Consider the following 13,710-nt stretch of genomic DNA (forward strand, 5'->3'; position numbering starts at 1 on the left):
CGACCATGGCGTGTAAGTCTCTTCTCCGGTGAGCGGATGCGTCGTGGGGAGAGAACCGGACATTGAAGGGATGACCCACGCGTCCGGCGAGGATCCGGCGCCAGAAGAACCTGCCATCGGACCGGGACTCGGTGGAGTGGATGTGGGGTCTGGATCCGGGTCGGATTTGGGCATTCAGGAGCTGGACAGCTCCTCTTCGTGATGCGTATTTGATCACGGGTATAGTCCGCCGTGTAGGTGAGCTCGCTCTGTCTAGACGCGGACAGGGCTCATAACCTAACGACACACAGTGTGAGTGCGAGCTCAGTCGGGGACAATAGCGACTGAATTGCTGTACCTAACGACACACAGTGTGAGTGCGAGCTAGGTACAAGATACGTAAGTACAGAAATAGAGGAACAATATATGAATAGAAACATACCTCAGTCGGGGACAATAGCGACTGAGGTATGGGCGAGCGGTCGAGCGAGCGCTGTGCCGGGGCGTCTCGGAGAGAGCCGAGGAACTGTACAGTACCAACTAAACTAAAATAGGTATGGCCAGTATCGGACGTCCGTCCTCGAGCTGCATCATATGAGATAAGATAATGTAAGGAATCAACAGCTCTCCTCGGAGTCCTCGACGATCAGGGTGAACGGCATCGTCTCCAAGCCAGCAAAACGGTTGCGCCCGATCAACCTGGCTAGTTCCGCGAGTGTCGCGAGGGACTCGACCGCACGAGAGAGCGCGACTTGAGGAAGGGCGAGTGTGAGCTTGCGCAGCTCTGGGATGTACCCGTCCCCGAGTGTGCATACGAGCGCCAGGAGGTCCTTGGGACTGCCGTTTGTGAGACAGAGTGTGAGATCTTGCAAGTGCTCGAGGCCTGGACGAAATAATGGGAATTCTGTGGAATGAATCGCGAAGGTAAGCGGGAAGCGTCACGGGCGCGTGAGCCGTGTACTACTAACGGGCCCAGTCCGGAAAAGTCGCGAAATTATAACTGTAGAAGATTTTGCTACCATATACACGTAGGAGTTGATCAATGGCGGTCGAAGGCTTCACCGAAGGGCTGTAACTTAGGCTCGTGAGCTGCTTCATGAGGACACGAATGGTGATGGAGGTCCGTGTTGGTGTGCTGGCCAGCCACTTCAGCAATCGTCTTGCACCGCTCAACTCGTCGGACTCCGAATCGATGTGGATTTCAAAGTGTTGAAGTGATGTGGATTCTTCGAGATATTGATTCTCAGTGTCCGTCGGAGGCACAAAAAATCGGAGGCCCCGGACGCGGAAGGTATACAAGGTCGAAATGGAGGTGATGGTGCGACGAAGGGATGAGAAAGAGGGCAGCGCGCAGCAGATCAGATAGAGTGCAGTGACAGAAGTGGATGTCGAAACGGCGAGGATGCTTTCGTGGGGACTTGCAGTCCAGACAATATCCCCCCGGACCTGGGAGGGAAGGACAGGAGCGTGGTGAGCCATGCGAGCGAGGACAGTAACACTTCTGGTGATGATCGATTCTGGCGCCAGTCTCTATGCGCGCTGGGACATCTATGACTAAATGATACTCACGAATACATCCGCTTGTTCAACTGCGAGCCGTGCGCCTCCGGACCATAGGACACGCCATCTGATTGCAGGGAGCCAAGTGCGGGAAACGGTGGCACAGGCGCAAAGCGTCTGTCTGTCGTTGCGGGGTGAAAGTTGTCGTATGATATTCTCGGCGACACTCAGTGGGACGCGGGGACACGGCCAGTGGGAGTCGATAACGGACATGGGAGCAAGGAGCGGTCAAGGGGAGAGGCGAGTCATGCCATGCACAATGTGGCGATGGCCTTGTCAACCGACTGCGGTCGATGCGTCGATGAGCGTTACTATCCGCAGATGTGGCACACACGGGTCCTACATCAGCGACTTCCATTTCAGGCCGTCCCCCGGAGCATCAAACCCACGTCCGTACACGCTGCAGCGCACCACCGCTCTTGCAGAGATCATGAGGGATGTCCCCACAGTCACCATAGCCGTTCCGTCCCACACCGGTATGAGCCTTCACTGCGACTCCCGCGTCCTCAGCGGAAACTCACATCACCGCCGTAGACGTGCCCTCCCTTTCCAAACTGCACGGGACGGCGAACCTCAAGATCTCGATGCATAACAGTACCGCCGCGGACTTTCGAGCGGTCCTGCGTGCCCTCGCGGGCGAGACCAGCGACGCGCTGCACGACCTCGTCGTCAGGCATCCCGCCACATCGTTCACCGCGGGGATCGAGGAGCTTGCGACGCTCGCCCTCCGCGCTCCGTTTGTCGGTCTTCGGAGCGCGAGCTTCCGCCTTCTCATGGTGGACGAAAACGCAAAGAATAGGAGCGCGACGCGACCGGGGCCGGACGTTGCGGCGACACTGGGGGCGGGCGCCGTCGAGGTCCTGGCGAGAGCATTGCCCCATTTTGTGTGGGCGACGAAGGTGGAGGTGGAGATCGTCGGCGAGGGCGAGCGTTGTGTCTGACGGAGTCGAAGAGTAGAGTTGGGAGAGTGATCGCGCGCGGTCGAATGCAATCGGCCTTCGCGACCGCGTCAAGAGGTACGCAAGATCCGCCGTTGTTCCATGCGACAGTACCTGCGCGAGCTGATGGGTGTGTAGGCGGCAGTTGAGTTGTTTGTGCTTGACTCGACTTTCATAGACGACCATCAATATGATTAGAGCTCGCGATGACTGATTGAAGAGTGGAACATGTCATAGGGTACTCAACCGACTCCGTTGATTCGCGCCTAAATACAAACACAAATCGAGTGTGCTAACGCAGGCGGCAGCTTGAGCGACCATTACTGCAGACCTTTGTTAGTCTGGTCGGTGGCCTCCAGCTGTACGCAGTGCCCGATGTCGAGCTCCAGTCGGTCGCGTACTTTCCGAGAGTCTCCTGTTTGGTGCGTGGCGACCGACGTGATTGAGAGTCGCCGCGAACGGGCTTCTTGATGCCACTGTTCCTCGGGGGGAGCTTTCGGCAAGGAGGTTGTGGGATGGCGTATCATCTGGACGACAGCCCGCGAGCGTTGTTGGCGGCGACTTTGTAATAGTTGACCGGTGACGTCATCCCTCCCTCCAGCACAACGCTGAGGATGTGCTTGTATTCCTAGATGGAAAGACGTCAGCTTTTCGCTAGTGGGCGTGCACTAATAACGCCCTACATCTTCAGATGGCTGTCCATCTGACCGCAAATCGTGCCGTTCATAGGCGAGCGTACCTTTTCCTCAGCGAGCCTTGACAAGTGCGGCGCGGTCAAGAGTCTCCGATACCCGAAGAGCTCGCTCCCGGTAGCCTTCTTGAGCGTGGCGCACATCTGCTCGAGGTCGACCGCATGCGGGTTGGGCGGGGAATACGCGGCCGCGAGCCTCACGAGCGCGCGGAAGCAGTCCTGGTAGTGGTGAACCAGCTTCGACACACGCGCGGTTCACCTGACAAGATTGACGGCTTCAGCAACGCACGGCCTCGCGTATAGGGATAGATCCAGACCGGACGCACCACTCGTGTCCAATCGCGACCACGTCGGGGAGGCCCTCGGCGTCGAGGTGCCCCAGTATCCTCCACAATCGGGAACGAAGACGCCGTAGACAAGAGGGGCGAAAGGGGCGACTTGGCACGACCGGTTGAAGGAGGTGGATGGGAAGCCGTGGATGAAGAGTAGCCTGAATGCAGGCGCGGACACATGCGCAGTTCGACGCCGTCGTGATCAGTGTGGGGGTTGTCGTGCGCCATTTCGCATCCGGAGACGAAGTATCGCCAGATGGTGTGAACGTCGCGGCCGACGAGCTTATGGCCTCGAGAGACTGATAAACGCAGCTATGCTGTGGAGTATCACGGGCTCAGTGCGTTGCGAGCAGACGGACGAGGAAGGGAAATGCGAGGTGTCTCGTGGAGCCAAGCGGCCTGGAAGGGGAGGAAAGGAAGCGCAACTCACCACGCTCAATGAGACTTCGATCACCTTGGCACCCCACTTGAACCTGCCCTCCTCCAGCTTAGCGAATGCAGTGCGGTTCGAGATATCGCTTATAACCGCGGTGACCCAGCTCGATGTCGTCGAGCACGCGGCGACGCGAGTTCTGATGGTGCCCATCTTCGCGATGGAGACACAGTGGATAGGGAAAGTGGGGAAGAATGTGTTCATCCAGCAAGCCCACCGCACTAGTTGGAATCGTCAAGAAAACAAATAGGTCAGATTCGACGCATACACTCACCATTGCCGTATATACATCCTCGTGCATCGCTTCTTAAACTTCGAGCGGGAGTGCAGAGTGGTGGCATCGAAGGGAACGCTCATCCGAGACGAGCGGCAGGCAGACGGAAGCAACTCAAAGCAAGAGGCTAGGTGCAGGAGATTGATAAAGGCGATATACAGGGTGTTCTGGATACAAAAAAACGACCCCGCAAAACACATCTAGAGGAAGTCCTGGAGAATCCATACCTGTTCCGGTTTTCCTGCACCACAAGCTTGTTGCCTATCCCAGCCATGATTCTACGCGCGCTCTGTTTGATTGAACGGTCGTATCACGGGTATTCGCATAAGCCCAAGTGCTGGGAAGATCGCGAGCCGGGTGCGCGAAGGGGGGTCTGTCAGGGTGTACTTGCGGGAGCGAGACAACAACGCGTAGAAGAGCAGCCTCAGAAGCCGGTAAGGATGCGGAGTGGGCGGTAATGGCAGGACATCGTATATAAGAGAACGCGCGGAGGGATGAGGCACGCCGGACGACGGTCGTCGCGTCGCGACTCGCGACGCTTTGGGCGTGTTTGGTCGGCGGCCCCCGGGCCGCCAAGAGTCGATCTCACCCGATCCGACAGGATTGATTCTATCAGATTGACTCTTGGGCGGCAGCTGCTCTCTGACCTCTGACACACATACTGTGGCACTGTAGCTCCTCCTCCTCCTCTACTAGCCTCTACCCCGGACAAACCTTCGGGGACCCGCACCCGCCGCTCGCTGCACGTCATGCAACTTCTGTGCCCTCCGTCCACAGCATGAACGTTTGAACTGCGCCTGTCCTGTATATTTCTCTTCACACCGCGGGACCAAAGGGGTCAATGGTGCTCGATGCAGCTGCCGTCCGAGGTACGTCCATCGTCCACCGCCTACATATTGTACAACGCTCCACTCCCTGACAGCACCTTCACGAGAGCACCGCACACGGCTCCCGACGAGCTCGCGGCGCCCACTCCGGACGCCAGCCGCGGAGAGCGTATACTTTCAGCTATTCATATTAGACAGCCACCCCGAGGTGAGGAGTGTCTAGATGGAGCGCGCTGCCGGATGTGTGTTGTGGAAATGGGTGCCGGAAACTGTGACGGGAGCGTTGCCTGTGGGGTCGGATAGGCGAAAATGACGATAGAGATTCACACTGGCTATCAATCGTTGCATTAGCATCACACAAGGCCGGCGGACATTGCGCCGCGGTACATCGGCAGGGTGAGTTTCGCAATGACCGCATCATCAGGCGTGCCCAGCTCTATACTTACTACTCCCTTCATAGATCAGAAGGGTGACGCACCGTTGCGTGGCACGGTCCCAGAACGCCACCAACCTCGCCTGAACACACGACGCTGTCAAGAACGAGCGCGGTTCCGTTCGTCGCACCAGCACGCGAGAGGTCAGTTCATCCTCAGGCTCGGTGTCCCAATTCGTGAGAACCTCACTGATGGGTACCCGTCTCCCCCATGTTCGGGAAGGTCCGCATGCAGTCGCCCGCTATGCTGCCCCTCCAGTAATCTAGGCATAAACTGCCGAACGCGCCGCGCAGATTTACCTCCGCCATGTTAGACACCCGCGATTTGGACGCTTCATGAATGTGATTGCACTGATCGCGGAACTGCAGTCGCGTCCCACTTCCTGGGGGAAAAGATGAGCGAGGTACGTCGCACAGACCTCTTCACAGTGCAGAGGATTCCGCCGACCGACACCGAACAGCACCCCGTCAGCGCTAGGATATACCGCGGCACTAGTTTGGCAGCTGGGGTCTATGGACTTCTATAGACGATGTCGTTCCTCAACGGAAAATATATACCATGATTATCCAGACCTTCTGCCCAGACAACGCGCCAATATTCTCACATCGCCCGTCGCCTTCGACTGCTTCCCTCAGCGCGACTTGAAGTTCTCCCACCTTCCGCAGATCCTCGGGGCTCGACAGCGACCACAGTCCTCCCGACACACCCGACCAGCGCGTGGGCACGCTACGCTCCCCGACGTTGTCCGCGTCCTAGCCCTCGCATTCCCGCGGATCACGGCGGCCGAATCGCACACGACGAGCGTCGCACAGATCCGTAAACCTGGCAGCCGCCGCGACGACGAGCCCGAGCGCGTCGCTCGGGGGGTGGGGGCCGCGACCCTCCGTTCCCGCACGCGCGCGAGGTCCCCAATGGTAGGTTCTCGATGCATGTCGAAGACGGCAGGTCTGTAGGAGGATACGCGCCGAGGAGGACGATGCCGGGGCGCAGCGGTGTGTGCTAGTGATGACGCGCTGAAGCGTTGACGCCGGCGGACGTGGGCGGGGATGTTCATGAACTTCGAATTGATTTTTTGTGCTGAGGTGGAGGGCGGGGGACGTTGTCAGCGGCTGAGAAGATCGGGGTGCTGAAATTGTGTATTGGGGGAGGGGTGCATGGTCCGGCACGGGGGAGAAGGCGAGAAAGCTCTGTCAACGGTGGGAACCTCGGGGTGGGATTCACGGAGATGGCGCAGGAGGGGGCGGGATCGGAGAGACGACCGGCATCCGAACGCGGGCATGACTGTTCCCGTACATGTCCACCTCCACTTGGGTCTTCCGCACGAAGTCGGGCAAAGCGCCTGTCAGCATCTCCACCACGCACGCGCACGCCGCCTTCACCGCGATGTGATAGTCATCCTCCCCGTCCCAGCTGCGCTCCATATCCAGGAAGAAGGTTGCCGTCTTCATTGCCGAAAACGGGGCACATGATGTGAGTTCGCCGAGTTCGCCGAGGGCTGCGGGTGATGCGCTGGTGAGGGCCTCCGCGTCCCAGTAGAATTCGATGTCGTGCAGACGAGGACTACTCCCTTGCACGAGTCGTCGCGCGACGGCGAGCAGATTCGCTGTTGTGCCCTTGGTGGCCAAGATTGTGAGACGTGTAACACGTGGTAAATTGGATATGGAGGGCTGATCTGCGCCGCGCAAGTCAGTGCTGTCAGCATGCATTGTGGCGAGCGAGGCGACTGGAAGTCGTACCGAGAAAATACGCAGCTTCGAGGCTGAGGTCGTCGACGACCATCATCAGTCTGCGAAGAGCGACGGTACGGAGATTGGCGAAGAGACTAGGGGGTAGCTTCGAATAGGAGAGTAAAGCCAATTTCTCGAGGGATGTGCGTGACGGAGTGCTTGCTAGGCAGTGTAGCAGGACGCTCTCGTGGCCTTCTTGCCCCGATGAATATATCACATCCAAAATGGTAAGCACTGGCCTTGTGCATGGGTATGATATAGTAATGGTATCTATCGGAGAAATGGGGAATAGGACATTTCGTATGATGAGTTCGTCCAAGTTAGGGATGGTGGCGAGGGTGCGTCGTAGGAGCGAAAAGGACGGAAAATGACAGTCGCTTAGATGCAGAAGGTGGAGCGCCACAAATGATGAGAGGCAAGGGATGCTTTGCTTCGGGGTGTTCCAAACGATGTCTAATACGAAGAGAGCGTATAGAGTCGGAATCCGAACAGCAATAGAGACAAGCAGTCCACCGAACGATGGTGAGTGGTCCTTTTGTGGTATGGACCCCTCAACCGCTATTATGAGACGCTGATGCATTACTGTTGGATCAAGAGTGGAACAGAACCGTGCGACAAAAATGTAGGCGTTCTCAAGGGTAAGGAACCCGGGTTCGGCACTGAGGACGTATTTGCTGGCTGCTTGCCAGGTGTGGGAGACGAGGGCGCACTGGAGGAGTGTCTTTCTGTCCACTGTTGGATCGAGGTGTTTTATGATCTCGTCTGAGATCTCCGGAGGGACGCGGGGAGACTGTCGGCTGGGGTCGATGGCCATGTCGGAGGGGGTGCAAAGGACGAGGATGGATGGCGACGATGATCGATGAGTTGATGCATATGCTGATGCCCGCTCGGCCCGGTTTGCGCCTCTTGACTCCGAGCAGAGCCGCCGTACCTCCTTTCGTCACTGAGCGCACGAGCACGCGACGCGGCCATTCCCGGAGACAAGCTCTCCGCTGGGTGCGGGAGGAATTAGCAGTCCGTGGGCCACGGATCCGTAGGCAATTCGGTAGTTGGTTCTCCAGACTCGTACAAGCTCTCTATACTCGCGACTGCATGAAGACGACTCGGGGAAGGGTCAATTGCACAAGCAGACAACCCATATGCGAGCGTCTGCCATGCCCTGCGCCCCAATTTGTCGTTTTGCTACATATCATACATATCAAGTGGTCCGCTCTATTCGAACTTCATACCGCGAAAAATGACTGTGTGCGCTGAAACGCCTTCACGACATCCGCATGCAGTTCCTCAGTGAGTTGCTAAGATCGCGTGTCAGCCTCCAACCCTGCCTAATGAAGCAAAAGCTGTCACTCACCTTCGCAGGCTTGATCTCGTTCATCAACCCGACCCCCGTCCCGCTCCACGTCACCGTATACCCCTCGTCCCCCGCCTTGAACTTTGCCTGCACCTCCGCATGCTCCACCCCACTCTCGATGTCGTCGACGATCGCGGTCCGCAGCCCGCGCCCGTCGATGCCCACCGGCCACCCGTACGTCCCACGCGCGTAGTCGAGCGCAAGCGTGCGCACGGTGTGTGTCCCCGTTGCGCGCAGCAGTCGCGCCTTGCCACCGGCGGGGTACACAGACTCAGGCGTGAGCACGTAACGCGTGCCGAGCACCACACCCGCGGCGCCCAGGGTGAGGCACGACGCAATTTGTGCCCCAGTGGCGAGTCCGCCAGCGGCAAGGACGGGAGGACCGGACGGGCCGAGCTTCGCGAGGACCTCGGAGACCAGCGTGAAAGTGGGAGGCGCGGCCGCACCACCGTGCCCGCCCGACTCGTTCCCTGCACGCACGACATCTCGGTCAGATATCGAATGGAAATGCGGAACGCGAGTGAGGAGCGCACCTTGTGCGACGACGACGTCCACGCCCCACTCCTCCGCCGCGACCCGCGCCTCCTCCACCGACGTCACCTGCACGAACACGAGCGGGCGTGGCGCGCCCGGGGGCACCGCGCCGTCGCGCGTGGCGAAGACCCACTTGCGCAAGTCGACCCCGAACGCGAGCCAGATGGCGGCGACGTTGCTCGCGAGCGCCGCGGCCAGGAGCGCGCGGCCGCGCACCTCGTCCGTGTCGAGCAGCCAGCCGATGAACCCAACGCCGATCGGCGTGGGCGCGGTGGGCGCAAGGTCGGGGAAGGACGCCCGCGCCGCCTTCAGGTCCGCCGCGAGTTTTTCGGGGGCATCGAACGCTGAGGGCGGACGTGCTGGGTCAGTGAGGCTGGACGAATGCGCGGGGTAGGTGGTAGTACCTGCACCGACGAAACCGAAACCGCCGCCGCGTGTAACTTCGACCTGGCAGACAGAGGTGAGTCAAAGGGTTTGTGCATGCGTATATGCACATACCGCCAGGTCTGTGGAAGCCGCGCCTGCCATCGCGGCAGATACGATCGGCACGCGAGTACCTGGGGGACGCACGGGCCACCTTAGCAAGCAATCTCAGTGATTTCATTTGCGTCGCACTCACCGAGAAGGCTCGTCAGGTGTGTGTTGACTATTTGCATGATGTGGTTGCCGTCAGGAACTAAGATGGTCGACGATCGATGCGTTTTTATATGCAGAGCAGCCGCGGAAAAAGCAGGGCGCTGAACGCTTGGATATAGCCTGCACTGAACGGAAATTAAGTCAGCGTTTGCTACGTCCGAAAGCTGGGTCCGATAGATACCGCAGGCCGGGCTGTCGAGAACCCGATGAAAGCAATTTATCAGACGTAAATTTGAAGCAACCGTTTGAAATGAGCACGTCCGAGTGTTACCGATTGTAGCTCACCTCACAAGCAACACATTATGCTGCTGGCAGTCCAATCCCAAGAGTGACTAGCAAGTCGGCGCTGACGCACCTAGTCCGGCGGCGCTTGTCCTCGATGACGTGTGCCGACTCTCACATGGGCACCCCCCATGATCATGAAGCTCGATATGAACGCCTTCGAACACCCCACGCTGCTCACCGGATATTCAAACAATGCCCTCGCCTAGATGATAATTTCCGACCATCTTTCGCACACGCTACAGAGGTGTAGGATTCGCTCGCAAAAGATTCCTCACCCACCTGTGCCGCCGCCCTCCGAAGAGACACCCAGTGACCAACATCAAGTTCAAAATCTCAGCGTGCGAGACGTAGTTGGTGAATACCGCCTTACTATACTGACTTCTGCTTCCGTCCGGATATCTGAAGCGCTGAAGAGCACCTGAGTGATCAGCTGCCCTCCTGGGCCGAGCGAATCGGAGCGAGACACGCACCTTGGTGGCCAGATCGATGCGGATGTGTAGTAACGCTTCGGTGACTCATGGGCGCTGCGGACGAGGGCCTCGCGCTCTCCGGAAATGACGCAAGTGAGCTCTCGGTGGAGATGTTACTGCAGAACAGATCCACGCTCACCGTGCCGAAAAACCCGACCAAAAGTCTTCAGCAATGTCTTCAGCGAGAAGTTGCCAGCGGGACTCTGTATTGGATGAGCCATCATATCCGAGGTAGTATGGGACGACACGGCCGTACTCGATGGGCTTCAAGCAGTGCGTCACTGGACGAGACCAACGAGCAGAATCTGATGGAAAGTAGCAAAGTTGGCTTCCCGGGCACGGCAAGCGAGGAGTAGTAATGATGCATAGCTGTGTCGGCGACGGAAGATGTAGTCCATTCAGAAAGACGAGTCCATGCTACTGATACAATAGATGGTTGAGTCAGAGGCGCGTTCGTAGCACACGAGAGAAGCTTACTCGGAGCTCACTTCGAAGCGGTTAGGGATGGAACTTCTTGAACGACGTGGTCACAAGATCATGCACATCCCCGAGACACGTGAGATCCGTGGTACTGGATCGGGTCTCAATATCAGGTGGATGTGTACAAGGACGGGAAGGGCAAGCCAGTCAAGTTCGAACGCGCGTTGCCACGTGTCTGGCCGGATGGCGATCGCCGAAAGACACGGCGGAGTTCCAATCAACCGCAGCTCGAGCGGCTGGACCCCCGAAAACTTGATCTCCCAGCCGCCCATGTTCGAATCGTGTACGGTGCGTCCCATTTTGACATGTGCCAAAAAACTCACCCGCTGCCTCCAAGACGCCATTATGTACGCGTACTTGAGTGGGAAGTACTCTGCGACCTCATCCCGCCTACCTACGCCGCGCCTCCCCGAATTCTGCCCAGCAAAGCGTTGCGACACGACACAAGATGTCTATGAGGGTTCTTGTCAACACTTGCAGCCTCTACATCGCAAATGTGTCTCCCCCCTCATCGCGCGCTGGGTCCCTTCATCCGCAATGTAGCGCCCGAGTGCGTCCTCTCATTTAACCACGCCTCTCTCTCTCTCTCTGCTCGTGCACGCGCTGCACTGCAACCTCATCGTGCTTCCCACTGCATCGTTCACCGCGGGGATCGCGGAGCTCGCTCCGCCCGCGCTCCGCGCTCCGTTCCGCCTTCTCACGGTAGACGATAACACGGATAACGGGAGTGTGATGCGACCGGTGCCAGTTTTCAGACGTTGCGGCAGCTTTGGGGGAGCGCGTCGTTGAGGTATTGGTGGGCGCATTGTCCCATTTTGTGTGGGCAATGAAGGTGGAGTGTGGTCGGCCTTCGCGATCGCGTCAAGAGGTGCGCAAGACCCACTGTTCTTCCTTGAAACGGTACCTGCACGAGCTAATGAGTGTCTAGGTCGAAGTCGAGTTACTATTGCTTGGCTCTACTTTCGTAGACGGTGTGAGATAAGTAGGGTGAGAGCTCGCGACGATGAATGGAAGAGTGGAATATGTACTGGGAACGCCATAGACATTGATGCGCGTCTACATCAATGACGCTGAAGCCGGCGGCAGCTTGAGCAACCATTGTTGCAGACCTTCGTTCATCTGGTCGGTGGCCTCCAACTGTACCCAGTGCCCGACATTGAGCTCGATGATCTCGGCGTTGGTCGCATACTTGGCGAGAGTCTCCTCGTTCGGCGCGTGGCGACCGACGTGGTCGAGAGTCGCCGCGAAGAAGAGCACGGGCTTCTTGATGTACCACTGCTCCTCCGGGAGAGCTGTCGGCAAGGGTTGTGAGATGGCGTATAAGCTGGACCACAGCCGGAGACTTGTACCCTTGTGATCGGCCAAGTTTCCGTTGTTCGCAGCGACTTTGTAATAATTGACCGGTGACGTCATCCCTCCTTCCAGCAGAACGTTGCGGATGTGTTTGTATTCCTGGATGAACAGGCGTCAGCCTTTCGCGAGTCGTAGGGCGATAAGACCACCCTACATCTTCAGAGAGCCACTTCGGGAGCCCTGGCCTGCGGTCTTCTGCAAGCCACTTGTCGATCGCGCCGCTGGGGCAGAAATGTTCGATCCACGCATCTGGATCCGCCGCGTAGAGCAACTGCAAGAAACTGTCCATCTGGCCGCAAACCATCAATCGCTACCAGCCGCAAATCGTGCCGTTAATGGGCGGGCGCACCTTTTCCTCAATGAGCCTTGCACCGTGTGGCGCGGTCAAGAGCTTCCAGTACCCGAAGAGTTCGCTCCCGGTAGCCTCCTTGAGCGTCGCGCACATCTGCTCGAGGTCGAACGCATGCGGGTTGGGCGGGAAATATGCGGCCGCCAGCCACACGAACGCGTGGAAGCGGTCCTGGTAGTGGTGAACCAGCGCCGACACAAGCGCGGTTCCCCTGACAAGAGTAACGGCTTCAGCAACGCACTGCCTCGCGCATGGGGACGACAAGGTAACACTGGACGCACCAGTCGTGTCCAATCGCGACAACGTCGGCGAGGCCCTCGGTGTCGACGACATCGACCAAGTCGTCCGCGATGAGTTTGTGGCGAAACTCGGCCCAGTCCGTCGGCTTCGACGTGCCCCCGTATCCGAGGCAGTCGGGAACGAGGACGCCGTAGCCGAGAGGGGTAAAGTGGGCGACTTGGCGCGACCAGTCGAAAGAGGTGGACGGAAAGCCCTGGATGAAGAGCAACGTTGGCTTACCGGCGGTGGCCGGGGAGTAGTAGTAGTGATACTTGTATCCGCGACGAACGGTGACATTCTTGTACTTTTCAGCATCCATGTTGAGTGGTGTAACAATCGCAACGGGGGAGGTCGGGGTTGATAAGGAACAAGATCGGAGGAGGCGATTTCCGTTGATATACCTGGCATGAGGCGTCAATGCACAGCCCGTCGGGTCTGTGAGTCATCCAGCAGCGCCATCCAGAACCTATTCTGTGATACGTGTTGACGGCGGCAATGATGCACATGGACACCAGCTAACACAAGAGCGGAGGAATTACTACTGTCTAGTAGACGCATATAAGACAACTCCCAGTCTCCGAGTTGTAATTCGACAGACGTACCATCAAATATTAGGGCTCTTCGTGACATCGGGGATGGGTGTACATGGCAGAGAAGGACAAGCGAGTGGTGAACGTAGAGATGCGTGAATGCAGTACCAGTATATTGGTGACCAAGTGTGGATGCAGGCGCTGGCAGGACCGTGGCGAGCTCGACCTCGTTACTCTTTCCTGAGTCC

At 58.1% G+C, this 13,710-nt stretch overlaps 5 protein-coding genes across 5 annotated transcripts; 1 reads left to right on the forward strand and 4 right to left on the reverse strand.

The window, feature by feature from the left end:
- Positions 1 to 1,798: 1,798 nt before the first annotated feature.
- On the forward strand, positions 1,799 to 2,480 carry BXZ73DRAFT_75675 (uncharacterized protein; the record flags this gene model as incomplete). Its single annotated transcript, XM_048022250.1, has 2 exons — positions 1,799 to 2,015; positions 2,050 to 2,480. 2 exons carry the CDS (start codon positions 1,799 to 1,801, stop codon positions 2,478 to 2,480), a joined length of 648 nt encoding a protein of 215 aa, XP_047880178.1.
- Positions 2,481 to 3,423: 943 nt separating this feature from the next.
- BXZ73DRAFT_43265 (uncharacterized protein) lies at positions 3,424 to 3,657 on the reverse strand (the record flags this gene model as incomplete). Its single annotated transcript, XM_048019110.1, has 1 exon — positions 3,424 to 3,657. A coding segment is annotated over one exon (234 nt), but the record flags the coding sequence as incomplete, so codon positions are not given.
- A 3,028-nt stretch (positions 3,658 to 6,685) lies between these two features.
- Positions 6,686 to 8,009, reverse strand: BXZ73DRAFT_99052 (uncharacterized protein; the record flags this gene model as incomplete). Its single annotated transcript, XM_048027875.1, has 3 exons — positions 6,686 to 7,140; positions 7,205 to 7,301; positions 7,779 to 8,009. The coding sequence occupies 3 exons, from the start codon at positions 8,007 to 8,009 to the stop codon at positions 6,686 to 6,688; spliced, it is 783 nt and encodes a 260-aa protein (XP_047880180.1).
- Positions 8,010 to 8,418: 409 nt separating this feature from the next.
- BXZ73DRAFT_88800 (2-nitropropane dioxygenase) lies at positions 8,419 to 9,736 on the reverse strand (the record flags this gene model as incomplete). Its single annotated transcript, XM_048025085.1, has 6 exons — positions 8,419 to 8,490; positions 8,547 to 9,016; positions 9,080 to 9,424; positions 9,485 to 9,527; positions 9,579 to 9,637; positions 9,700 to 9,736. 6 exons carry the CDS (start codon positions 9,734 to 9,736, stop codon positions 8,419 to 8,421), a joined length of 1,026 nt encoding a protein of 341 aa, XP_047880181.1.
- A 2,271-nt stretch (positions 9,737 to 12,007) lies between these two features.
- On the reverse strand, positions 12,008 to 13,251 carry BXZ73DRAFT_99054 (alpha/beta-hydrolase; the record flags this gene model as incomplete). Its single annotated transcript, XM_048027876.1, has 5 exons — positions 12,008 to 12,243; positions 12,301 to 12,403; positions 12,459 to 12,593; positions 12,654 to 12,864; positions 12,935 to 13,251. 5 exons carry the CDS (start codon positions 13,249 to 13,251, stop codon positions 12,008 to 12,010), a joined length of 1,002 nt encoding a protein of 333 aa, XP_047880182.1.
- Between the last annotated feature and the right edge of the window lie 459 nt (positions 13,252 to 13,710).

This window comes from Epithele typhae (genome assembly GCF_022376455.1).
Source record: "Epithele typhae strain CBS 203.58 chromosome Unknown BXZ73scaffold_10, whole genome shotgun sequence".
Classification (NCBI taxonomy): domain Eukaryota; kingdom Fungi; phylum Basidiomycota; class Agaricomycetes; order Polyporales; family Epitheliaceae; genus Epithele; species Epithele typhae.